The 27,750-nt window shown below is 38.6% G+C and overlaps 1 protein-coding gene across 1 annotated transcript in view; it reads right to left on the bottom strand.

The window, feature by feature from the left end:
• AHRR (aryl hydrocarbon receptor repressor) overlaps positions 1-27,750 on the bottom strand; it is an 82,754-nt gene that overhangs the window by 10,235 nt on the left and 44,769 nt on the right. Inside the window, exons 4-6 of the mRNA XM_068194518.1 lie at positions 17,817-17,917; positions 2,741-2,830; positions 1,323-1,452 (exon numbers count right to left, since the gene is read on the bottom strand). Of these exons, the coding sequence (XP_068050619.1) occupies positions 1,323-1,452; positions 2,741-2,830; positions 17,817-17,917 (321 nt within the window). The remainder of the gene's footprint in view (positions 1-1,322; positions 1,453-2,740; positions 2,831-17,816; positions 17,918-27,750) is intronic.

Genomic DNA, 27,750 nt, shown 5'->3' with positions numbered 1-27,750 from the left:
ATGGGCAAATATTCAATGGTGTCATGTATAGATACATCTGCACATGCTCTTACAAAAGAAAAATAAAAGCTCTGCAATGGGATTCGGGTGAGTTTCTTCAGAAATTTGGACTTTATTTCCTGCATTTTTGTGATTTTTAATGATGCAAAACAGGGTAACAGATGTTGCTTGTTTTGAGATCAGAGATCACAGAAAATGCATTAGACCTGAGAACAAAATAAGGAAAAATGCTAATCCTAGAAAAAAAAACAGAACAAAAAAATGGATAGTAGATTATTAGCTAATGTTCAGGTGTTGCACCTCCTTGATTGTTTTGTACAAGTGCAGTTTTTTGAAATATTTCCCAAAAGACACAAGTATTTATACAAAACTATGAACTCGAGACCTGAAGTTCTCCACAATATATATAAGGATGAAAATTCCAAATATTTGTAAATTTTATAGTTTGAAACAGTAGTGTATGTTGTTTTGCTTTTTTCCTGCATACTTCCTACAAAATGTTGAAAAGCTTCTATATTCATAAGATATTTATAAGACTCTTGTAAAACACAGAAACTGTTTTACAGGAAATGCAAGAAATTCCACCAAAGTTTCATGACTGTGTTCCTGAGGACTTTGTAGAGGTTGCTGAAGGATTTCTTGCAAGTTTCTCCCCGCTCATTTGGTGACTATACTTCCCAATTACTACCTCACCTTCTGGTGAACTGCATACATTTTGCTGAGATCAATAATTCTTTTTAAGGTTAACAATCTCAACCTGATTGTAAGTTCTGTAGTTGTGATTTCAGCTTAGTATCTCATGTAGGAGAAACTTTGAGGGCAGGCATCCAATTCCCATCCTAGGGAAGTATAGCCTCATAGGAAAAAGTGCATTGCTAAACCTATTTGTTCTTCAGAAGGCTCCTGTCTACATAATTTTGCATGGAAAAACAAATGGCAGAAAGTGATGCTCCCATGGTGCTTTTGTACAGAAACCTTTTGCATCAATGAGAGGATTATTGATGTCCTGATCTGTTGCAAACAAAATTTTGGCAGTATGGAAGAACTGATGCTGCTCATTCTGAGCATGCAGGAATATGTGTAGGCACATTAGAGAAAACCAGAGGAAACAACTCTGTAGCACCAGTGGCACACTCTGCCTTATAAATGCCCAGGATCAGGACGAAATGTTATCTCTGAGACAGTAACATAAATAAATGGCCACTATGCATCTTTCCAGTGAAGAATGTGACTGGACATGGTACTGATACAGGCATAGGTGGAGTGCAATTCTCCCTCTGTACAGTGGTGCCTATTTTTCCAATCAACATACACAATCCCACCTGTTTCTGACTGTAGTTGCTGTCCTGACAACATCTGGGGAGGATTCATGGCCCAGTGCAGTTGTCTACAAAAATCCTGGCGGTCATCCACGTGAATGTAATCATATATGTTTTGGTGCATTACATCAGTCTGAAACAATTACAACAAGGAATTAGGAACTGTAGGGGGGCAGCCACTTATCTTTAGATTGACACTTTGCTTAAAATAATGGCAGGTGTAGGACACCTTCAGAACAGCTTTAACGAGGAAAGTTGTTTCAAATACCCCTACTTCTCAACATCTGCTTTTTCCATTCACATCCTAAGATGATTCTTTCTGTTCTTAACTCTTTTGTACATATGCAAATATGAGTAATAAACATCCAACTGGCAAGTGATGACTAATGGCATTCCCCCAGGGATTTATGCTGGGACAAACCCTCTTTAATTTCTTGACTAAGGAATCCTGGGATAGAATGCATGCTCAGCAGGTTTGCATAGGATATGAGCTGGGGAGGGCAAGGCAGCTCTTTGGTGGGCTGTAAAAATAGGCTGATAGGAACTTCAGGAAGTTCCACAAAGGCAAATTTCTCTCTTAATTTTGGGTACCTCATGAAAAGAAAGAGATTAGATTGTCAAAATGAGCCCAGGAGAGTGCTACCAAGACACTTAAGAGAGCTGGAGCACATCCAGGAGAGAAGAACAGGGTTTGCTCAGCCTTTGGAAGGGAAAACCACAGAAAGAACATACTGCTGTCTGTATCAACCAAATGAGCAGGGGAAGAGAAGACAAGCCTGACTCTTCTCAGAAAAACAAAGTGAGAGGGCAAGAAGCAACAGATGCAAGTGGCAACATGGGAAGCTGGGAATTAATAATAAGCAAAAAAAAAAAAAAAAATACAGTCGTGGTGGCTAAACACTGGAACACATCTTCCAGATGGGTCATAGATCAGTCCTGCATCAACCTGCTCTAGGTCGATGTGCTTCGAGCAAGAGATTGAACTAGATGACCTCCAGAGGTCCTTTTCAACTGTGTGGTTCTGCTATTTTGTGAATATTTTAGAATATTCTGCTATTTTAGAATATACTTATTACACACAGACAACCAGCCTAGAAAAGCAGCATCTTATACTGAAATTGAAAAGAAACTCCTAGCTAAATCTTAGTTTTATAACAGATCATGTTTCTGCTAATGAAAGCTTTGTAAAAGGAAATTGCAAGAAATAAATCTTCACCTGTCAGATTGGCAAAAATGAGATGGCATAGTAAAATAACCTTATTTCACTAAGTGTATGTCTAATCAGCAGTCAAAGGTATGCAACATATAGTGATGCATTTAAAAATAATAGCAGAAGTTATAATATTGGCAATATATGTATTGACAAGAAAGTAATACAAGGTCAGTGACTGGATATTCTAAGTAATTCTTAATATATTTACCTGATGAAACCCTAGATAGTCCACAATTGTTGATGATGCATAGAATATCATTCCATCTGCACTCACCACCAAGGCAAAACCATTCAGTGACTGAAAAAGGAAAATAAAATACTTTAAAAGATAATCAGAAGATAAAGAATAAAATTAGTATCAATGTAATAATTTTAAGAATATCCTAGGAATGAAAAAACTCACTCTGCAAAAGTTGGACACTAAATTCTTTCCTACCATGAAAAATGAGTAACAACCTGGAACATGCTTTCTTTATTTTTGAAAAAAGTTAAAATATTTAATTACAGTATATCGACCATATTACATTACTAGTTTATTTTCTGCTTAATTGTATGCATAATTATATTTGCTCATTAATCCATAGAATTAAAAGTTTAATAGCAAGTGTCAACTACTTTGTTTTTCCTTTTAATTTAAAACTGCACATTCCATAATAATTGCTTTGACTATATATGCATTAATACATATAATATAATAATATCCAAAGGGAAAATTAAATGCATGTGCTATTTTAACCATGACTCTAAAACTGGATTTGTGTTTTATTGTATGGCTTTTTTCTTAAGCTGCTATAAAAATACAAACATAGCATAACTGCATAAATGCAATGAATATAAAAAGTCCATCCTCATGCTGCATGAAGACTGACTAATTCTGCCTCTCTTCCCTTGATAAAGGTTTGGTAACATATCTTTACTCCAGCAGGCTTACACTCCAAGGCAGTCTAGATCCTTTCATGTGGTGGTTTTGAGGTCTTTGAGATTGCAGTTCAAATAGCTGTTGCTGAAATACTGCTATATTATTATTATCCTTGCTTCACCTTACTCTCGATGTGCCTATTAATCCTAAATTAATCCTGAAACACAGTGAGGACAGATTTTAAATTGCTCGGTAACCAGATACACTGACATATTTTTTGAGCTTAGTTCTCTTTTTGGTTCCTAAATAAGGACCAGATTTCCAAGACTGCTTGAAAGCTGTTCCCACTGTGACAATGGTGGGCAGAATTTCAAGAGTTCAGTGCACAATAGACTGACCTCCTCAGAAGGTTTGGCTCCCATCATAAATGTGGAGCACCTTTAGAAACGTGGCCCTGTGGGATCACACTTGACCAGACGCTCTGTGCCTTGAAGAACCTTCAAAACAATGACTTGAGAAAAGTAGTGGAGAGCCTTCAATGGCTGTAGCAGCAAGTGATTCAATCAGGTCAACACTAACCATAAGTCAACGCTAAGAAAAATCAATGGCAAATCTTGTTTCGCTCCAGGTCAGCTCCATAGGTGCAGATCTTTTGCAGAATAAGAGTGATCTCTGCCTAGTTGTGCTTGTGTTGAATAGTAATTGTCCTTGTCAACTCTTCAAGAACGAGGACTTGCTCAACTGGTGCTATTTCCTGCTCTAAATAATGCCCAAATTTGTCCCAGCTCCTCACCAACCAGAAGATGGTATGTAAAGATTTCCGCATCTTCACCTCTCACTGCACTAAGAGGAACCTCCATGGATGGTATCTGTCATATACATTTCCAATGTCAAATGGAGACAAGAAAGCATTTTTGGCATCTTGTCTCTTTGGACTCATCTTCATAACAATGAAACCATCAGTGATGTGATGTTAGGAATTTTATTACATTTTGAACATCTGGCAGGCCTTTTAATTTGGATAGACTAAAATTTTCCATAAAGATAGCTGTGGGACACTTAAGGGAGCTCCCTTTTGTCTGTGCCTCTTACCAGGCATATTCTGAAAGACTTCAAGTCCTGCCTATGAAACTGGACCAGGTAGAAGCTAAGAACATTAAAGAATGAAAGAAATGTTCTTAATTAAATAAAAGTTCTTAAGCTATGCAAACTAATACACCAAACCCTACCTTCATTGTTTAAGCTTCAAAGACCACAAGATCTGAATACTATCGAAGAATCCTCCACATTGTCATGCTGAACATCCTTAAAACACACCCTCCATTGTCCTGCAGGCAAGCTGGAGGTTTTCAGCCCTTGTAGGAATATCTGCCTTTGTCAAGGATTGCTTATCAAGAGATAAATTCATCTATTCAAAAAATTAGTCTTCAACATATTGGTACATACTCTTTAGGCCTAGACACATACATAAGAGATCAGTCTCTACCCTTAAAATGTGAGACTTGATCTCCCACAGTGGAAAGCAGGAAGGTTTTTCTTTACACATCTTTTTCCACAGATCTGGAGTCAGGCTGAACTAGGTGCAGCAGTTTCTAAAAACTGGAAAGGGAAATGGGACTATGTGTATTTCCAGGGATTCAGATCAGTGTATTGGCAACTACATCTATGAGGTTGGAGGAGGCATTAAGAAAGGGAGGGAGGAAGAGGGAAGAAGTGGAGGAAAAGTTCAAGGAGCCATGTATTTAGGTTAAGCCAGAAACAAGTGTGGATTTGAAGCATGTATGTAGAGATTTCCGAACTTCCCCTGCTTTATTTTTGGTTTGTTCTCAAAATGCTGGTGTCCTCTGCTGAGGTTATATCTCTTAAATAAGCACCCCTTGATTTTCACTACCCCAACTGCAGACATCAGATGCTTTGCCCTGCAAGCAGGGAAAGCAAAATCCATTTTGGTGCAAAAACAACTTTTACAGAGCCACATGACTAAGTTGAGGATTAACGCAAATTCCATGTCTCTAAATTAATTTTAGCTGGGAAACCTGCTGCTTCAGACACATTAAAAAAAGACAAGCTGGATATCAAGTAAAATTTTACACCAGTGAGTCTCATGCATGCCTGAAAATTCTTCTGCTCTCTCAATATTACCCTAAACTGTAGTTCAGTGGGAAAACGGGTATCTGTAATACAGAAGACTCAAAAGAGTCAGAGCTGGGCTGGGATTTATACTTTCCTTATCTACTTACCACAGGTGGGGTTAAGGAGGAGGATGTTTGCTAGCACATAGCCACCCTGAATGGGTAATGGTGATTGCAAATAAGTAGGGAAATACCTTTTCCAACCTCTCAGATAAATCTCTCAGGTACCAAATACAACTCCGTACTGAAATCCTTTACAGTAACACTGCATAGAGGTTTTTCCATTTTTCTGGCCAGAAGCCTAGTGACTTGTTAGACTGAGTAGGAGAGACAGCTTCAGTCCACGAGAATGAGTGAAAACTATTCCCAGCTTTTTTGTTCTAAGTTACCACATCTCACATTAAACATCACAACAAAGTGTATGGCTCCACTTATGATTTTTAAACATTCTCAGTTATTGAAATAAAATTCTCAGCAATAGCTTTTTCTCATTCCCAGTGAAGAGGAGGTGTGCTGTGTCAGAACCACAGCAGCCATGTGCCTGGGAAATGGATAACCCGGGGATATGAAACAGGAAAGAGGATATGGACCAGCCTCATACCTGTGCAGTTCTCACTCCCTAATGAAAACACATGTTTGCCCTAAATACTGAGGGGACAGCACAGAGAAATAAAGGCAGCTCTTCTCATTTCACTTTAATCCTCTCAGCAGAAGTAATCAACAGCCTAAATGGGGCTCTGGTATTTAGGGGGTGAAATAACCAAACTCTACAACTCAATGTTGGTAGTATTTGTTTTGTGTACAACAAGTGTGTTTCAATCAGTACAGTCCACTTGCATACTAATTTTTTTTTTCCAATATTGCATATTCTTACCCATGCACACATAGAAACAAACACACAAAACTATTAGTATGGACCTTAAAACTTCTATGACAAAAAACAACTAACTTCAAATCTGCAAAAAATACATGGTTTTATACTGCCATTTGGTAAACCATATGGATTCAATGACAGATGGAATTTCTAATCCAGGATAATAGCTGAAACATGTGAGACAGACTTAAGTATGTATTGTGAACATTTGTTTGTTTGTATTTGGCTTTTTAAAAACACTTACATGAGTTTTCTACATTGTAGTTAAAAAATGAAATCATGTGGGCCGTTTTTCCCAAATGAAAAAAAAAGGAGAGCTTGGCATCAGATAGGGGCCTGTGTTCTTTTGAAAAAACATGTACATCCAATTATGTACTCACGAAAAGCTGCACCTGCTACTGAAACAAAAAAACAATTAATCTGTCAGTTCAAAGAAAGTATGATATTATTCTGGTGCCTGCAGTAGCTGTGAGATGAAAGTTATCAGTTCCTTCCATTAAGAAGTTTTTGAAACTTTATTAGTCAAGAGATTCTCTTTGGGAATGAAGGCAAATATTTTGAGGAAGATAGGACTTCCTTTGGCAAGATCCTTTATATATCCTGATTTTTTTTCCTCGTCTCATAGCAGAAAATCAGCCAGAAAATACTTCAAAGATATTTTGGTCAAGGTCATGGCATAGTAAAAATAAGGAGGAGGAAAAAAAAAAAGAAAGAGAACGAGTTCCAATGCACATTTGTCTTATTACTCTTCCTTGAAATAAAGGAAAATTCACTAGCATTAGGTCTCCAGAGACCATGTTACTATGGCTACTAAAGTACAACAGTCAAGGCCTGCAGCCATGCCTTGCTTTGAACAGATTTTCGAGTCACGCAACTTGGGTACTAAATTTCCAGGGTCAGTTGGCTCACAGTTTATCTGGAACAGCTTCATTTAATAGTGGATCACTCAGTTTTTGCATCCTATGTGGGATGGGGCCATTTTCTGGTGATCTAAATAAGTAGCTATTTAAAAACTCTGGAAATTATATACTTGCTCATGTCTTATGAGTATTAGGAGGAAAATGCAGACAGTTAATTGTGTCTTCTGTCTTAAACTGAATTGTTTAGTGAATCAGTATTTCTTTCCACTGGTGTTTTTAGGACTCATAGTTGCCCTTCTCAAAAATCTCTCTAAATCCCTGAGGTTCTCTTTATAAACAAACAAACAAACAAACAAACCAAACAAACAAAAAAAAACCCCACAAAATAAAAAAAAACCAACCAAAACTCTTACAGAACCCCGAAGTAAAAAACAGCATAAAAGACTATTCAGAAATACCATATCTGGTGACATCAGAATATGGCCTTTGCTCAACAAGTACAGTATCTCTTAGCCCTCTGGACTATCTATCTACAAAGCAACTTCAAAATGAGCATTTCTGTGAGTAAGCACTATTTCGTGCAAAGAAGAGTGGCAGAATTGTTTTAGCATTCAGTTTTGATCAAGGGTTTGCGTGTACAGATTAAATTTCAGGCAAAAGAAACAGAACAGAGGACAAATTTCCATCATTTGAGCCAGCGAAGGAAGTACTAGCTGAAGTCTACAGACATGGAGTTATATGGGAAGCCTTTCAGAGAGAAAGTGCTCAATCTGATAAACTGGTTTTCATAGACAGTAGAAATTTTTATTTTCAAACACAAAGAAATATGTATATATGACCATTATGCCCTTTTCACTCCTCCTGTCACCCCAAATAAAACAAAGTTCATGTTCCTGCCTGTGTCCTTGACCCTGGATATTACTTCAGGCTTCTTTCAGTATGGAAATTCAGCATCTAGTGCTGCACTACCAAGGTCAACATTTTCAATGATCATTCACAATGCCAGACAGATTTGAGCCCTGGCCCTCCCATTTACTGTCAGAGGGAACAGCTGAGCCATCTGAAAGGCACAAATGATTGTGAATCATTCAGCTGGTGAAATTTCTCATTATTCCATTTTTCAATATCCCATCACTTCCACGAAGGAATTAGGGAAACCTTGGAGATGCTTGTTTATCTATGTGTCTTCAGACTAACAAGGGAGCTGGAACGCTGTGGCTCGTCAAAAGGCAGCAGTCGAAACTGGCCTCCTGGAAATCACTTAGGAAAATGTAAGTCATTGGGCTCCGGTAATTGTGAGCTATAAACTTCCAAGAAAACATAGTAGTTCCCTGGAGGGTGAGATTGCAATGTGTGCACACATGTAAACACATTTTAAACCATAGTGATGTTTTTTATAAGCTTGATATGTAATAAGTTTTGGACACAACCAAGAACAACTTTGCCTTTGAAGTTGTTTTGAATGCACGATGCAAAACTGTAAATGCAGTTTTTCTTCCATTATGTGTTCCTTCCAAATTAAGCTTTTGTAACAAAGCTTGCTTAGTCTGTGTTAAGTCCTTGGGATAGGGCCTCTCTATGTTAACATATATATGAATTTCTGGTCCCCAATGAACCTGGTGCCTCAAAACCAACTACTCTGCCCAAAATGGGGCTAAGAAACAAGAGCTGAAGCATCAGTTGACTTTGTTTGTGTAGAAAGTTGATGTGGTGCATACTAGAAAGAGATGCATCCTCATTAATTCCTGTTTTTTCCACAAGTACTAAGCACTGGAAAAGAGAATACAGACCTTGCTTCCAGAGAGGAGCAGTACTGATGACTACTAGCTTAAAGACAGGTTAGGGAAGGTTTTGTTGATGCAAAAGTGAATTCATGGATAACACTGATCACCTCAGTACAAATCTGTTATATGGCATGCTTTACCATTTAGGATTTCATATGGGAAGCAAGAATATGAATGCTTCCTGAGGTTAATGGATGGTATACAAGTACTGAAGGCTACTTAAAATAATATAAAGAAGAATATTTGAATTATTAATTCTAAAATTATTGGGGCAAAACACATTTTATTTATTAATACATAGCTAGAGGTATGATGTTTGCTAGATAGTTAGTGGGTAGTGGATGAATAACAAGTCATTTACCTTAGCAATTATCATGAAAGGATACTAAATTCCAACATGATCATTATATCAATTTCTTTAGCCTCCTCATTAATCATGATGTTGAATTTAAAATTGTGCTCTACTAGTAATGGAACCCTCCTGTCAATGCTCTTTCACAAACACTATGTCCTGGACTACACTTGGAAATAGAAACTATCTTTATATTGATTCATGCAGTTTCTCATTTTACTTCCTCAAAAGCAGATGTTGTATTCACAGATGGAAGCAAAGCTGGAGCAATATCTTCAGTGCAAGTTCAGCTCTTCATCCTTTCTGAATTCTGCAGCTGCTCTGAGCTTTTCAGTCTTCTCTTCAACAATTTCAATATAGAAAATGCAAGCCTGATTAATTCCATTTGAGAAGACCCAAAATGAAGCATTAATTGCTCACTACTCTGCACTTGTAATAACAAATTTAGCTAGGTAGACTTTGAAATAACAAATGTAGTAAGATTAGGCATTATCTTTCACAGAAATAAGTTACTGAAAAGAGTCTCAAATAATATTTATCCAACATGTTAGACAATTAGACATATGTAAGTACCAAATGTCTGGATTTTTTTTCAGTGTTATTTACATGTAAGTGCATCAAGTCCTGAATAGAGGAAGCCGTCATAATATTCCATCCACAGCTGACTTTTATTTGTACTTGCAAACTGTTAATGAGGATGAATGGCAGACATCTCTTTCTGTAAGGATTCAAAACCTAAAAGAGACAATGTTGCAGCCTATATACTGAAAACAGAATGCTATGTCCTAATTTCACAGCACTCTTTTTTTTGTGTATTTAGCAGTATATATCACATTTTCTAACATGAAACTATTTCAGGGGGTGGGGAGAAGAGCAAAACAATCTGTATTTCACATTCTGTTCGATCATAAATGCTAAACCAGCCTTTTAAAACACTATTTCAGGTCAGTAGAATTTTCAGGGAGAATGGCATCACTGAAGTTGACTCTGGGAACAGTTTTACTTTGCAGGTTGTCATCTTATGCATGTTTCGTATGCTGTAAGTATCCTGTATCGCGCACACCCTATCCCATTCTGACAACAGGGGTGAATCCTGCTATAAAGGCATTGTGCTGACCCAGAGAGGCAGGCAATATTTTCTCTAATTGAGATATCAAGTGGATGACAGTGGATCTTATGGAGAGGGATAAGGATAGAAAGTTAGAGACAGATCTTCTAACCAGCAGCAATGACTGCAAATCTTAGGCTGCATTATAGACTAAATGAATCCTTCCCCAAGCCTCTTCTGCAAGCCCCTGCTTTGGTTGGAGCATTTAAATTTTATTAACTAAGGCAGACAAAAAGTGAAAGTGGAATGTATTTGATATTTCTAGTAAAATATATAGTTTTTTTTTTTCCAAAACCTCCATAACAAAATCACTGCAAATTTGCAAAAGCTCTCAAGACTGGACACAGTCTAGCCTAGACCTGCTTTCTTGTTCATCACTGCACCTTATTGAGAAGATAGCAAGGCTGTAGCTCATGAGCTTTTCTGAATTGAGAATGAGGAATATACTGAAAGCAAGTATCATCTGTGAATACAGTTTAGGGTGCTCATTTATAATTTCACTTCAACCAGTTGAAGACAAGTTGAACAATGTAGGATTGCAATTATTTTAAGTGCATATCTGCTTCATCTATGTTTTGAGGTTTTTTTGTGCAATACATGACTATGCTATCTTAAAAAATGCTTCCTGAAAAGCAAATGCAGAAATTGGTATGAAATGAACAATGTGTTATGTATGAATGCCTTTGTTGCCTAAATGCAAGAAGTCAGTTCTGGTAGCAGATTAAGTCCTGGTGCATCTGTACGATGCAGGGCTCAGATACAGATACCAAACCTATTGACTGGTGGAAATACTTGTCAAGGATTAGCTCTGAAGTCAGTGAGAGGAAAAAAAACTAACAGAGCTGAAATGGGAGAATATGTTTTGTTGAGGAGGAAGTTATGTGGCCATTGGATTGTCTCCAAGAGGCACCGAAATAGCCTGAGCAGAAACAGAGGAAGCGGCTGTGAAAAGTGAGCTCGGGTGGAGTTGGCTGTGATGAAAGTCGGGAGACAGCAACAGCGGCCTGAAATTCAGAGCTGCATCTGTGCCCAAAGCTTATTGATTCTTCACCTTAATGCTATGGATGGACAGCTGCTCTGTTCACTGGTACAACTACAATTTCTCAGCCAGCCCTCTTCATATGACAGCAGGTTTGCCTGTCTCCTGACAAACGGAAGACACTTTTCCTGATGCCAGCACCAAATAGAGGATGAGAGCTGTCTCTCCTCACCACACACCTGCGCTGACAGCCCGTTCACTCTGCTCTGTCATACTGAACATAGGCTGCCTGTCCTGATTTTCCAATCCACTCTCAGCATGCTCCCTCTCAATTGTAATCTGTAATTTTGTGTTGGATAAGATAAATACTAACTCTCATCAGCCCAACATGTCACGAAATCTGAAAAGAAGCACTTACTGGCATTTTCCCATTCACAAAAAGGCTCCACAACAAGCCTCTACAGAAGTACCTATTTTTCCTCTTCAAATTCCTCCATAAATCTCTTGCAAAAGTCCTGGCAAAAGTCAAGCTTCTCAGACATTATGTATGCTGGCAATTGTGGTTACCATTTTGTTCATTATTTCCACACAATTTTGCCCATCAAAATCCATCTTCTATCACTTTTCTCATAGTTAGGCTGAAAATCTGAAGGGAGGGGATAACAAAATTTTGTTTTTCTCTGTCCCCCTGTCAAGTTGGATGGTGCCACCTCCTGCATTTCAGAAACCTCAGCACTGTGGCAGCATCATGATTGTTGCACTCATAACAGTAGCACTAAGGACTGGGGGAGAGAGCAAATGGAATTTAGCGGTCATGGCTTTTCTATCCAGATTTGTTAGAGAAAAGAAAAAAAAAGAAGAAAGGAATAAACAAGAACATTAGTTATTTGTCTAAAGGGCAAGAGAAAGGATGTTTTTTGCACAGAGCTGTGGCCATGCCAAATTTCAAGTCTGGATTTTAGAAATATGCCTATTTGAAAAGAAAGAAATAAAAGGGACCAGGGCCTCTGAAGTCTTCCTTTGTGTTTTGCCTACGCCTGGCAAGAAGAAAGTGAATGTACGCATGTGATAAAACAGCACTCCTAACCCTATTTATGGTTTATTTTAATGGATAAATTCCCTGTAAGTCATCCCAAGTGATTAATGTCAGCTTAAATCATGTCATCTAAATTTCTGGGAGAAGGTTTGTGTTTGAAAACAAAGGAAAGCAAAAGTGTTGTTTGGGTAACTTTAGAAAGTTGTATTAACTGAAAAAAAAGGCACTAAGACTATGAGCTTTTTATGAGAATTTCCTATTTTGATGGTCCAATTTTAAACCAGTTAGATTAAGAAAATGAAGCACTGCATCAACATCTATCAGGATTTACTTTAGAAGGACTGTGCTAAGAGAGTGTCAGCACTATGTGAAGCTCATGAGGGATTCCAGACCAGAATAAACCAAAAATGTCTCTTTCTACCAGTTTTGATTTCTGAAGTTTGTGCCATGGTCATAGATCCATATAATCTCCATGCACTTTGTTGGATTTGCAATTTGCCTTTTCAAGTTTAAGTTAAAAAATAACATGAAGAGGAAAAATCTCTTGCTCTCAGACTGAAATTCAAACTGGAGTACCTTTTTCAAGAGCACAGTTTTATCAAGAACTGATTACATAAATCAGTTTGGAAGGAGGAAGTGGAATTACACTAACAAGTTTAAAAAAAATGTCAGGAAACCCAGTGGGAAAAGAGTTTCCTATGTTATTTCCTTATGCAGAGTGAAGAACAGTACCAATAGGATGTTTTCTAATGTATCATTTTCCAACTCCCTTGGAATGAAACATGAACTCTAGTTCAAGCTGTTAATAGAAGCCACTGGGAGATGCATTTCAGTGCCAAAATTTGCACATTCACCTCTCCAAAGTAACTCCCAGAAAGATTATTATTTGCATCTATTTCTAAGGTAGCAACATAATGTTAAATAATAGGCTTTAAACTTACATTGCGTCAAATCCTAAATCATTTGCTTGCGTTAAATTTTGACTTTCATTGGTTATGATTAAGAAGACCTGGGGTCTATTTGGTATTAAAGCTGTCAAAAAATTACCTCATTGACTTTGGTGGGAGCTACCAAGTTAGAACCAGAATTTCCAAACCTGTTATATTGAATTAAGAAATAATCTATAAAGGACTTGTCTGGGTGAAAAAGGGCCTGTTCTCTGTAGTACAGGATCTACACCTGATTGTGCTGTAGCTTTGCACCAGCAGCCAATACCAAACACAAATGCTGCTGGTTCAGAAGGTAAATAACCTGAAGTGACTTGCTAGTTTTGCTACTTACAACTCAATTCAGTAAAATTCCTCTGCATGCTTTGGTGGAACAAAAGCATGCCTACAAAACATGTAATCTCATGTTGAAAAACCCAACTTTATTTGTTTAAGTAGCTGATGTAATGAAGCTAGGAATATTAATATCAGTGGAGAATTATAATGGTTGCACCATCAAACCTAGCTTTCATGGTTTTGAAAGTGTTAGTAATCTGTTTATTTTTTAAGTAGAGGATCATATGATTGTGATTTTAAGATATTTAAGATGCCAAGCACCTCAAAGTCTCCATCTAAAAATTTAAATAAGTAGTAAGCTTCTTCAGATCCCTCTGCAGAACCTTCCTGCCCTCAAAGAGGCCAAGACTCCCATCCAACCTTGTGTCTTGTGAGACTGACTAAGGGTGTCCTTGATCCCCTTATCCAGGTCCTTCATAAAGGTATTAAATGGAATGTATAGTGTGACTGAATAAGAAGTATCAGGACAGTCTAATGACTGGCATCTTCCATGTAGCCATAAAGAAAAACATGAGAAAAAAACCACAGAAATGTGATCCTTGTGCCCTGAAGCCTTAAGAGTAGAAGACTCATGGAAATCTGACCCTGAACTGTACAAAAGTGTGGCTTGGAGCATCCTGAAAAACAACGTGGATCTTCTCTGAAAGAGTCTGAGCTGCCAGTGAGCATGGAAATGACAAAAAAAAAGCCACGTCTGGCCTTTATCAATATTCATCAGTGAGAAGGGAGTATGATAGAACCAGGCAGCCTTACTCCACTAGCATCTGTTCAGGAGCTGCCTGCATTGTCCATATTTCTTTATATTTATTGTGACATTTTGGTTATAAAACACTATTTTCACACCTGAAAATAATTATGTCCAATACATCTGGAGACAGACATGCCATAAACCCTATGCTTCAGCCTACAAGAGCATAATAGAAGACCAAGAAACATAAAAAAGAAGTAAAGAAAGTCCATGAAGGCATCTCCTTAGCAGCAAGGGTTGAGACAGGAATTTGAACATCAATTATTCATCCATGTCAAGAAGAAAAACTGCAGGAGCAACTGTGAAGTGGTCAATAAAGCCCAAGTGACAATTTTAGCAGGGTGCTACTTACTGCACAAGTGCTGGTTACCCAAGAAGCAGTGTTGGAGGTGATGGTGAGGTGATGCCTGATTACGTGTCATTAAGAAAGCAAGTCCCTATAGAGCCTCCCCCTTAAGAGCAAGCATTTAATTCTTCCAGGGATCAGTGAATAGTGTAGCACATGACAGTTACACAGACATTTGGGATGGGCAATTACCTCCACCACACTGTAGATTCTGAGTTTGGACTTAAGATTACGAGCACAGCATAGCTGGGGTGAAGAGCAGGAGGTGGCTAACAGCCATGAGATTAATACTGCAACCAAGGTTATTGCCTAGATACCCACCAGTGATTCATTATTTTTCCAAGTCACCATTTTATTGTGTTTCTCCACCCCATCACCCCATAAACTCTATCTGGATTTGTTGACTGCCAATACAACTTATTTTCCCATTTTTCTGGTTATGGGTTTGGCCCAATGTTCCTTCAGTATTCACTAACAGGCTTCAGAAACTGAATGTGCCTCTTTTCTGCCAGAAGGCATGGGGCACAGGGGTTGCAAAAGCACCTGTCTTGGAAAATATTTTGAAAGTGCAAAGGTAAAAATCGTTACTGCAGTCAAACTGTTGGAATGTGAAAGCTCAAAGGACTGTAAAGATTGCAAGAATGGGACATATTAAAAAAAAAACCTTAATAAAATTAGACTTTGGTTCTTAGAGCCTTGTCTGTCTTCCCTTCAAAGGGAAACAAAGATGGCAAGCAAAGTCTCTAATCCAGAAGAAATTATCTTAAAGCACCAAAAGAAATTATTTGTTTAGATACCTGCTGTGCTCCACTAAAAAGTCTTTGATAAACTGGTATCATTGTTTATTCTGTTATTGCTGATGAAAGCTATTTGATTATAGCTGTAAAAAATCTCCATAAAATCTTAAATAAAAAACACATGTTGTGGCAGAAGCCTTTAGAAATAAAGAACATTTTAAACATATTTTGAAGACAGCCTAATTCCATTGTTTTCTTTCAAGCTGAAAGGGGAAATACTGCATTGTTCCAAGACTCAAGAGTCCCAGATACACTATTTACCAGTAATTAGGTTCTTGTTATCCCATATTTCTCTCCATACATAAAGCAGAGTGACTATACCCAGTAGGAAAAAAATAAAAGAAATTATTCTTGATTTTCCATTAACATTGCACTCAGGAACAGTATTATTCACACATATTTTGGTGATTCAGATTATTCTAGTTTGTATTATATAAAGCTGAGGTTGCACAGTGCAAGGTGTTGTCATGACATGGAAAGTGGCTTTCAGTAGCTGAAAAATATATTTTGAGAGCAAATAAAGTGGTCGGATTCACAGGTCAATATACAAAGAACAGCAACCACTGTTTGCTTCTTCTTGGAAGGAATCAGAAATGTGATATTTAGTTAAAATCCCACAGTTCCTAATAACCAACATGGTGAATTTGGTTGAACAACATAAAAACTCACTTTTCTTCGTGTGCCATAGCCACTGAATGAGGATCCGAGCCAAACTCAGTCCTCAGAGAACATTCCCAACAAGCCCTAAGGAAAACTCACCCTCTCATTCTGGGTCAGACGTGCCCATAAATGAAGCCTGGCAAGTAAATTCATATTAACATGCACTCAATCATCCAGTTAATGATCTACTTTATGTATGACCCAGGATAAAATATCTCCCCTGTATTCAGAGGGAATGTGACTTCTGCATACCCTGCAGTAAGTAGAGCATATTTAGCAATAGCAGTCTCTCATAACCTGCCCCAAATTGTGTGCCAGTGTTCTCTCCATGTACTCACAGCAGTCAGTCTACTTTTTGAGGATGCTCAATGATTATAACATGTGGGCATATCATGTACATGCAACAAAACATAGACTAAATATAGAAGACCCTTGTTAAAATTTATATACTCACCATATTTGTCATTTACTGCACACCCCATATTCCCTATTCATTGAGAATGGAAATGGCTGCAAAATAACACCTGACAGCCAAACATCTTGTTTTGGCAGTAGCAGTAACTAATCAGATGCCTCTGTGTTACTGGCTTTGAAATCTAAAATTTAAATCTTCTGAAATACTTAGAGGAAGGAAAGCAGGGTGCCAGTTTCCATTCCATAGACTTGAGTAACTTATGGTATTGGATCTCATACTAAAATGGGTTTTAATTTAAAAGTATTCAGCAATTATTTGCTGGAGGCTAGTATTTAATTTAAATTTACATGCATCTCAGGGCTGTCATTAAAACAGTTTATACACCATGAATACTATCCTATCCAAAACAACTGTACATATGTAATCTTAATCACATAGGAATTTCCAAGGATCTTGAAATGCAGATCTATCTGGGATGGATCGCTGGGCTCTAGCTGGTTCAGTAGTTCACAGCAGCATTAATTCTTCCTTAAAATTAATGGATCCAATTCTCAGTAACAGCATGGCCCCTTTATGCTGCTCTGCCAATATAAAGTCAGCCTAAAGGGGATAAAAATACATAGAAGGGATAACTTTTGCTGACACGGTGTGTGTGCAGAACACAGAGTGGAGGAAGTAGGATTAACTAAAATATCCTAGAATATTCTCAGTTCAGATGAGAAACCAGGAAAGCTCATGTTGACATCCTCAAAATATGGGCCAAGTTAAATAAACCTAAAAGTGAAAAAGAGCTGTGAACTGCCCTGCTGGAGTTCACTGGTAATTTCAAGGATGCAAGCAAGGGTGCAAGGTGCAATTGTCCAAATGGACACTGACTGTGACTGTCACGACTGCCAGTCTTGCTCTTGCAAGAAGTGTTCACGAGTGTGGTTTTTGAAAGACTCCCACCAAGACAAACTGTTTGTTCAAATCTGCCACAAATCATCAGCCCAAATATATCATCAAAGTGAATAAATTACAGCCAGAAAAAGACCAGCAATTTTTCACTCACTTCGAGTAGAAGTCCACCTTCTTGTACAGCAGTCTTGTTAGATATATTGTCTTCTTTTATCATTTGGCCAACTTGCTTCTTAAAGTGCTTTTCTTGAATGGCTGTTGGAAAGAGTTATCATCAATTTAGAAATCATTACGGTTAGGGTCACGACTAAACTTTTTGTTTAGGCATTTAACATGCATTGATTTTAATTGGTGGTTACTGTCTTTGTGGTCTGGATCTCGGTTACTGACAACTTTCTTTTCTTTTTTTTTTCTCCTTGTGCTGGAGGTTGATACATATTTTGCAGTCCAGATGTTTTTTATATGAAATATCTATCAAAGTTTTTATTGAACATATTTTTTCCATTAGTCTACTCTACATAAAGCAACAACCAAAACCCACAGGAAAGAAACAAAAGAAAGTTAGCAAGTTGTTTTGTTTATAAAAATATGTATTATGACAATACAGAGAAATGTCTATATAACTCAGAAGAAAAGGGAGTGAATAAATTTCTTATTTTCAGTGCTGATCTCCTTGACATCAGATTATTTTTGGTCTCACTTCACCCTGTTCATTTCTACAAGTTTCAGCCTAACTGTAGGATTCAAGGGAATGTTCTTAAACTGTTTCATTTTTACAGAGTTTTAAAGTTTGTTTTTAGCATGCCATTTACTCCATGAAATTAATGAATATTTATCATTATAGATTAAAATTTCATATATTTTTTCCCAATAGTAGGGAAAAAAGCTTATATCCAATTAAGCTTTCATGGAAAACTCAGCTGGTGAGTGCTCTTCCTTCACATTGCTTGATCTCAAATGTCTTTGAATGCTCAAATTCTTCCTATCAATATACCCTACAGAAAAATCACTGAAATACAATCCCATTTCTGGGGATAATGAAAGAACTTCTGAGAAGGCTGGCATTACATGATTATTGGGCTTCAGCATCATCTACGGAGTACAACAGGAACATATCTTTATCACTTGGTCAATAAAAATTAATTCAGCTTCACTCCTACTTCCAGAGAAGGGTCATACAAAGATCCTGGTAGCAAACAGAGATCCAGTTTTCTGTTTTTTCTCCTTTTCATGGAGAGAATGGAGAGGAGAGCATCCCAGTGATATTATCGGGGACGTTTGATACACATTTTCCCTTCCAGCCAGAGGGGAGTGGGATCAGCCACAGCCAGAAATTATTAATGAAACAAAAAACACCCCTCTGAAAAAAAAAGCCAAATCCACAGCAAAGAAGCCCGAAAACCCCCAACAACAACCCAACCAATCAAAAATAAAACCTCCCCAGCAAAAAAAGGATTTAGATGGCAGGAATAATTTGTACCAAACCAGAATAAGAATAGGAGAAAAACAGCAAGCCTCTGAAGGTCCTGAGCCCATGCAAGAGTTCCTTAACAATTTAACAGCCTAGTAAGGAACCGTTGCAGGATACATCAGCATTTTACAATCAACAATGGCAACTCATAACCACACCAGCTGAATATTTGTGATGGTTTTTAGCTTACATTGTAAATATTTGCTGCAAGTGATAATGTCGGTCATTAGCCCAAAGCAATTATCTCAAATGTATAATTAGATGTAATAAATTCCTCCCCTGGGCATGGCAAAGCACATTAGGAAAATCCCAAGCTGCTTTAAACAGATCCCTACCCATATTTTCCAGCCAAAATAATTTTGAGAATTCAGACTTGTAACCTAGGGTGCTGTGAATAGAATATACAGATTCTTAAATCTGCATTTTCATTTTGGTGTACTTTTAAGCTAATAGAAAATGGTTGCTTTTTCCCCCCGATCAGCTAGGTCTTCTGCTAGGCCTGTCAATAAGAACAGACATAGAATCATAGGCTCATTTAGGTTTAAAAAGTCCCTTAAGATCATCAGGTCCAACCACTAACCCAGCACTGCCAAGTCTGCCACTAAACTATGTCCCTAAGTGCCACATCCACACATCTTTTAAATATCTTGTGGCAACAATTTTTAAAAGCCCAACTCCTATTCCAATGGCTTCTTCCAGAGTTTCCCTCCTCAGAAAAGATGTTTTTGTAATTACTGACATGGTAGTTTGCGGTCTTTGCTCAGGTTAAAGGACAGACAGGGAGGGGTGAGAGGAAACGAAGGTTTATTTCTTTGATGCGCTCATTTGGTGTTGTGAAAATTCCATCCATTCGAACTTCATCGTTAGTGGAAACTATTATTTTATCCAACTGAGCGGGCCAGAGCTCCCTGCCTGCTTGTTAGCCTTCAGGCTCATACAAACACTACAGCAGAAGCACAAGAGATGTTTGTTCTGCAACTCGTCTGGCTACTATAAATTCCATCTCCAAATGGAAAGCATTCTAATGTTATTTTGCCAGTTAGAGTTACCCATATGTTAGGCCACACACATCCGCTTCATGCGCTGCCCTTCTCACTGGGCTGACTGCAAGGAGACCCACTGCACCATCAGAGAAAGACAAATAACACCATTGCTCCAAGAAGCGAATGCTCCTCAGAGATGGGAACCTTTGCTCTTTGCAAAGAGCAGCAGAACCATCACTCATTGCTCACTCTCCTTCTGCCTCCCCACGCTGGAAATACTTATTAATCCACCCACTGCTGGGTTGATACTGCAGTGATACCTCAGAAGAGAGGTGCTGGTGGTAGCCTGTCACCTGGAGAAAGCAGAGCAAGACAGGCAGAAAATCACACAGATCCTGAAAGAAAAGAGGAAGAAGAGGAAATGCAAGACATGACAGGCAGATGAGAGAAACTTTCAAGATGTTATCTGACTAAGCAGAAAAACAGGGAAAAGAAAACAGAAGAGTCTAACAATACCCCTGTCACCACCAAGAATCATGAGAGAGAACAGGACAGCAAGTTTTGGTTAGGATGGGTGGCTTGATAGAAAAGACCCTGATGCCAAGACAGCTGTGATCAAGCTTAGACATCTCATAAAATGGTGTCCCTCTGGAGCAACAGTGAAGCCTATGATGAAAACAAATGAGAGCTTGAAGAATGCAGGAGTACTGTCTCTGGTGGGCAGGGAGGAGCAAATTGTCTGAAAATAAAGCTGAAAAATAAAAAACAGCAAAGGATGACTCAGTGACCTGAGGGGGAAACACGCTGCTGGAGTTCCCATGTATCAAGAATGGAGCAAGAGAAAAGCTGATACTGCAGGCAGTCTAATGAATGCTGCTGGCTGTAAAAAAAGAAATAATAAATTGAGAGTTTTAGCTTTATGGAGCTTTAGACTTTCTGTGGGAGAGGCAACCCTTTTGATGGTCAGCACAGAGAGCTCATCCACCAGGTTCAAAACTGGCAAACTCAAGAGATGGGAAGTGGTAACACCAGAGACTGTTTCCTGAGCACAGTGTATCGAGCCTGCTCTTCCAGAACATGAAACAAAACAGAAGATGGAGCTGTTCTGCCAAAGAAGATGAATTAGCATATTGATACCATAGAATGATGAATACCAGAGATACATGTACCAGGGCTGACAGTTTTGCAAGGTCATGCGATCTGGTGTGCATGGTGTAATCCCACGCAACATTAGAAGCCAACAAGTCTGGAAATGCTGGGTCCTACAAAGGACAACACTGAGGAAATATACAGGGCAAGGGGACAGGGGGCTAGGAAGAAGAGGAGGGAGGAAAAAAAATAAAGAAATAAAACGGCCAATGCAATTTCCTGAAAGACGGGTCAAAGGTCTGAGGATATTTTTTCAATTTCTAATCTGAAAGCAGTGAAAGAAGTGGAAATAAAAAAAAATAATGTAGAGTTATAATTGACAATTAATGGAGAAAAGAAGTCCACAGAAGAGACTATAAGATTGGCTGAATCAGTATGGGATGGTCTCAGATAGTGCTGTTGAACCTTTCACAGCTGCACTGTCTCTGCCAAGAACAATGTAAAAACCAGAGACCTCTTTCAAGCCTCCAGTTCTGATATGATTTGCAAACACCTTGGCTTGAAAACCAAATCTGGAATATTGTAAAGAAGAGAAAAGCTGCCTAACACAGTCTATAGAAGCATTATGAAACCAGCCGTTCCCTTTGCCCCAGAAATCACGGAACATTTATTCATTGCAGGATACTCTTTAGTTCAAAGGGATGGAGATTTCAGGAGTATCACAATACCATACTTTTTAAACCCTTGGGATTACATTCTCTGGAGTGTTTCTGTACCTCATCCTGCACAGCCTTCATTCTTCAGAAAATAATTAGCAAAAGTAGCTGCTAAGTTAGGCTGTGTAACAGACTAACATGGGGGCAAACTGTGTCCCAGGTGCCTGCATCAAGCAACAGCACAGGCAAAAAATGAGCAGTGAAGGGATGCTGCTTCTGAACTGAACACCCTGCCTGGGTTCATTTGGGGTGCAGGAAGGGGACCATACAATCTTCTTCAGATTCAGACTGGTGAATCAGTTTCAAGCTCTCCTGCAAGGACTACTGGTTCTCTCCAATGATGCCCAGGCAGGGGATAAATTGTTTCTTAAAAGAGGTGGATGAAAATACCCAAATCCAGATTGCAGGTTCAGAGACAATGCTTTAAGCATGCAAATCTTACGTTTGGTAACTGTTACTTGAAAGGAAGTGAGAGCAGGGTCTCTCTTCCTGATCTTCTAGCTGCAGGAAGATTCAGCTATGCGTGTTACTCTGAATACTAAGAAAACAAAACAAATCGACTCGGAAACACTCAGTATGAGCAATTCTGCTTAACAAACCTAAAGCCATGAACTGAAATGGTCTGTTTCCTCTGGCTGCGTTACAGAGAACACCGAGTGACAATTAGGATGGGGGTCATTAGATGAACACTGAAATGAAAAAATACACGGCATAAGGAACTGTTGTTATACATGGCCAAACAACATGGAAAGGACGTTTGCACAACACACAGGTAGTACAAATGCTTTGGGAAAGAAATCGGCACCAAAATGCATAAAAGCTGAATAAAAGCTGTACGGTGCTTGGTCCTGTTGCGAAGGCTACCAGAGCACCAGATGAAATTACGCTAGCAGTAATGCAGAGTTTTTCTTCCCAACTTAGCGGTTTTCTCAGTCTGCTTCTTCTTAAGAGATGCTTTGAAATCTGACTTCCCTTTGAAGTTTCTCGAGTACAGCATGACATTTATTTAAGGTACAAACCGAACCCTTTTGCTTTCCAGATCCCATCCGCTCTTTCTTCCAGAACCACTGTTCCCCTTTGCCAGCGAGCCTCATCCATTTCCCCCCGTGCGAGAGGGGCATCAAAGAGATGCCACCGCCGGGCTGCCCTCCTCTCCCCGGGGCTGGTGGGGCCAGCTCGCCCCCCTGAGCCCCCAGCCCGTGTCCCACCGCGTCCGGAGAGCTCTTTTGAAGGCGGGCGAGGGGGAGGAGAAGTCCCCGCTGCGGAGGAGGCAGAGTGCTGACTAACCCCGGCCCCGCTGTCACGCAAGCCTGGCCGCCTGTCAATCTCCCGGCGGCTCTGACAGGGGCCTGGCCGCCGTTCAAACCCTTGCGTGCGAGCAGACGAGCCACATTACCCTATGAAGTATTTCATAATAACAACAGCTGTTAAATATTGATGACTCCTGGCAAGCGCTGAATGCTTTTCGAGAAGGTTAAGCCTTGGTGTAATGGAACCTAATTCCTCATTATATACTGTATCAGATATCTGGAAGTTGCCTAAAAAAAGCAAAGGAGCTTAGAGTAAAGGATCAGAAAAATAGCTCTCGTGCAGCAGGGAGAAGGGAGAGAGCCCGCTGTGCGAAGGGTGAAGAGCGTTTCCCCGAAGTCAAATCCCTTCACAAACAGTAAAATACCCTGCTCCGGCGATCATCAGTACGGTCGGTTTCACTATATTCCACTGGAGGGTTTTGTGTTTTTAGAAATTACTGCAGATCAGATAAACTTTCTAAAACAGTGATCCAGCTGCCAATGCTCTGTGTGTGTGTGTAAAAGTACATGTGGAAATTATTTCCACAGAAATACAGAGAAAATAGGGGGGAAACTTCCTATAGTTTTTCTGCAAACATCAACTCTGGGAGATCTGGCTCATTAGAAAATTTAATGGTGATATGTCAACATATTAAGGATGAAATCTCAGAAAAGGTTTCCAGCAGGGATAAAACGGAGAAGGATGAGCCTCTTGCCTTGGGGAAGTCCTGGTGTGCTTTCCTCCAATTCCCAGAAAAAAATCCACCATCTTCTTCACTCTGCCCTATAAAACCCGTCAGTCTTATATTTTCCCCCATGATCTAACTGTCGAGCAAGGTTGTGAACTGAATCAGTTTGGGGTTGGGATTCATGATCGACAGAGTCCTTGGGGTGGACCTGGTGTTATGCCAGGGCAGACAGTACTGAGTAGTCCAGCAAAAAGGCAGCATCAGAATCCAGGTGCAGGTGAAAGAAGAAACACAAACTGAGGACTTCTTACAGAGGTGACTAAGTCAGGGTATTTTTTTTCTTGCATGTGAAAAAGTGTGTGCCTTTGGAAAATAGAGTTTACATGAGACAAGCTGAGAAGCTGAAAAGAATTGCTTGCAAATGTTCAGTTGTGCTGCAGTGCAAAGAGTTCTGTGAAGCTTTAGGAAAGTGGTTCACCTGTAGGGAACCCAGATCTGTTAACTGAGTCAGGATAGGGAATCACAAAAACTTAGGAAGCTGTAGGTTGGACGGGACCTTTGAAGGTCATCTGGTCTACCTCACCCTGATCAAAACAGAGATAACTTCACTTAGGCAGGTTCCTCAGAGTTTTTGAGTATTCCCAGTAATGGACATTTCTCATTCCCTCCAGGAAAACTTTTATGATTTAAGTAAAAACAGGATTAATTTTGTAAGATAAGGAGTTCCTTAATGTTTTAGGTGAATGAGCATTAGGGTAAATTCTGGATGGACACTTCCTGTGCCCACATTTCTTCGTTTGCAAATGTGTAGAATAATTTAAGAAATGCTGAGAATAGTGAAGTGGCTTTTATAAAAAGTGTATCTATATGGAGAATATGCAGAATAAGTTATTAACTCTTCTTCTGTTTTTTGCTGGTTTATTCTATCTGTATCTCATAAGAAATCACACTTGTACATCAAGTTTCCATGTAGCCTGGGACTCTACCTTCTCCTCTATGCTGTAATTTCTGAGGGATCACAGATCCAAAGAAAAGCTCCATGTAAAACAAATTTTGTGCTAACTATACAAACAACAGACTCAAAAGAACCTATCTAGAAAAAGCATTTCTTCTCTGTAGCTTACTGTTGCAACCTTTCTTTCTTCATATGACTCAACAGATGATCTCCCCAACAGACAGCCCTACATTGTGCCTTGGCAAAGGAGATATTTTAGAGATCTGTTTGCATCACTGTGAGTAAATATTTGAGCTATCAGTTGGTCTGGTAGACGATATTGGCTACAAGACTGCTGAAGACATGTAGTCCTCTGAAACTATACCAGGATATAAGACTTATTCCAAGTAACAATCTTCCTGTTTGTCTTCACAATTCCATTTTATTTTCTACTACATTAAATATGATGATTTGATCACGGAAACTTATTGATTTATAGGTTCAGTCCTGGGGCCTTAATTTTATCTGTGTACTATTCCATTCTTTAATTAAGCTTTAATATGTTAGCTTGTCTGAATATTTGCTTGCACACCCCTCTGAATAAACACATAAAAGATAAGTAAAAATGGGTTATTCTCTCAAACCACAAAATGGATTGTAAGCCTGATTTATCATCAACCTTGAGTAAGAAATCTGCAGACTATTTATTCCAGTTTCAAATCAATACCCACATCGCAGACAAAAAATTACGATGATTCCAACACTTCTTCCTTGCACCTTTAAGTTTTTTAATTACATGTCCATTCATCAGAATCATGATATCCAGCCTAAGTTTAGAGTAGGAACAAAAATTTATTTCAGAGAACTCTTCTGTATTTAGAAAGTCTGCTTAACATTGCTTAGTTCCAGAGTTAAGGACCTCAGAATCTACAATGAATGTAGTTTAATATTTTCATTCGTGACTTCACCAAACAGATCCACAATTAGCCTTAACTGTATTGCAGTGTGTTCTGACCTGTTACTTCCTGGTTGCTTTAGTGGGATCTCAGCAAATCTCACTGATCATTATATTTATACATATTCAGAGGAGCAGCACATCAGGACACATTGATTCTAGGATCTGTGGAGCACTTCACCTATCAAAAGTACTTGAAACGTTTCCCCATTCTTCCAAATATCCTTCATAATGGCTTCTTGTCTGAATAGCTGTTCATCTTTTCCTTTGTACAGATATATTTTTAAAAATTGACTCTCTATATACTCCGAATTCCTGGTGTTTTCTCTCTCTACGGCCCAAGAATGTTGTCCTTGCTTGATATGGCTCATACTGTTTTGTTGTCATTAGACCATTTTTTAAGGATTTATTGTCCTGATAAAAATAATATATCAATGGACACTGATGTCCACAGCAGAGGCAGTTGCCCTTTAAGGAGAGGCTAAAATGGCTAAAAGTCACAGGACTTTTACTGAGAAGGAAGATACAACAGAGGTCTACAAAATTGTAAGAGCAATGGATAAACTGAATGCAGAACTGCTGTTTGCCCAACCCCACAATATGAGGACTGTCAAATGCCCTGTAACACCAGCACAAGAATGCTTTAAAGTGGATAAAAACCAGCAATTTTGAAGATGAGAATACCAGACTTGATGGACCACTGGTGTGGCACAGTAGTGCATCTCTTATGTTGTTATATTCTCACTGCAATGCCATGGCCTTGTCCACAAAATTTGTTGCAGACAGAAAATAAACAACAGATGCACAACAGCAGCATCTGTGACGTGAAACAAAGTATATCACAGAAGTGACAATAAGAAAAATCAGAACCTTATGAGAAAGCCTGTATGTGACTAAATTTAAGCATATGATAAAAGAGCATCTTGTGACTAATCATTACATCCAAAAACAACAAAAAATATTCTTTAGTGGTAAAAATCCTACTGAAATAAACTTGAGTCTGAAATATTTTTTCAGAAACATAAGTAATTAGACCAAATCCATTTTTACTGAAAAGGCAGCTAAGAGGAAAGCTATGTGTATTCATAAGTAAGAAATTGAAGTCTACTGGAATCTTTCCTGCTTTTGGAAAGGTGATTGTAAGAATTGCATTTTACAGAAGAAATGCAATAAAGTCTTGATAACAGATTTACCTTGAGAATATCGGAACACTTTTAGTTTCTATTGGCTACGGAAGATGTGCATCATTTTACCCTCTCCAATTTTGATATATAGTTTAGAACATTTAGTAATCAATCACTGAAAGACAAACTCAATTCAAAGATTAAGCATGAAAATAAATGCAACTAGGAAAATGCATAGAAAGCATCTCTCCCCCTTCTTGAAAAGCAATCTGACAATGTGAGATTTACACGATCTTTGCTAGCCTTTTTGGATTTGATAACCTCTTTTCCAGGACTATGATTCAAACAGATTGATCTTCCTGATCTTCCACTCCTCAATTTTTTGTGCGTTTAAAATTTTCGTTGCACCATTCTGCATGGAAAGACACATGCTAAATTCACACTTGATGGTTCCAAGAGGAATTTAAGGCAGTCCCTCTTAGAAGACAGTTGAAAGAGCATGTGTCAATAGATCAGTATATCATCCAAGAGACTGTTTAAAAATAAATAGCCAATGCACATGATCTGGAGAGGATAAAGGAAACCTTTAAGATGAAATAAACACTGCATCTAAAATATTCACACTGAGACCTTAGTGCACAGGATGTGCATGTGTTACCCAGAAAACCAAATCTGGATCCAACAGTTTTAGAGTCAGGAATATCATAAGAACAATTCTTTAATATCTGCTTTATATAGCAGTCTTACTGTGTCCAATATTAAAGGCAAAGACACATTTGCTTTCCAACGTACTTTAAAGAAGCAAACACGCTTGACAGAGGAAATATGGGAATCTCCA

The sequence above is a fragment of the Anomalospiza imberbis genome, chromosome 1 (genome assembly GCF_031753505.1).
Source record: "Anomalospiza imberbis isolate Cuckoo-Finch-1a 21T00152 chromosome 1, ASM3175350v1, whole genome shotgun sequence".
NCBI lineage: Eukaryota > Metazoa > Chordata > Aves > Passeriformes > Viduidae > Anomalospiza > Anomalospiza imberbis.
This window is presented reverse-complemented; position numbering and strand designations above follow the sequence as displayed.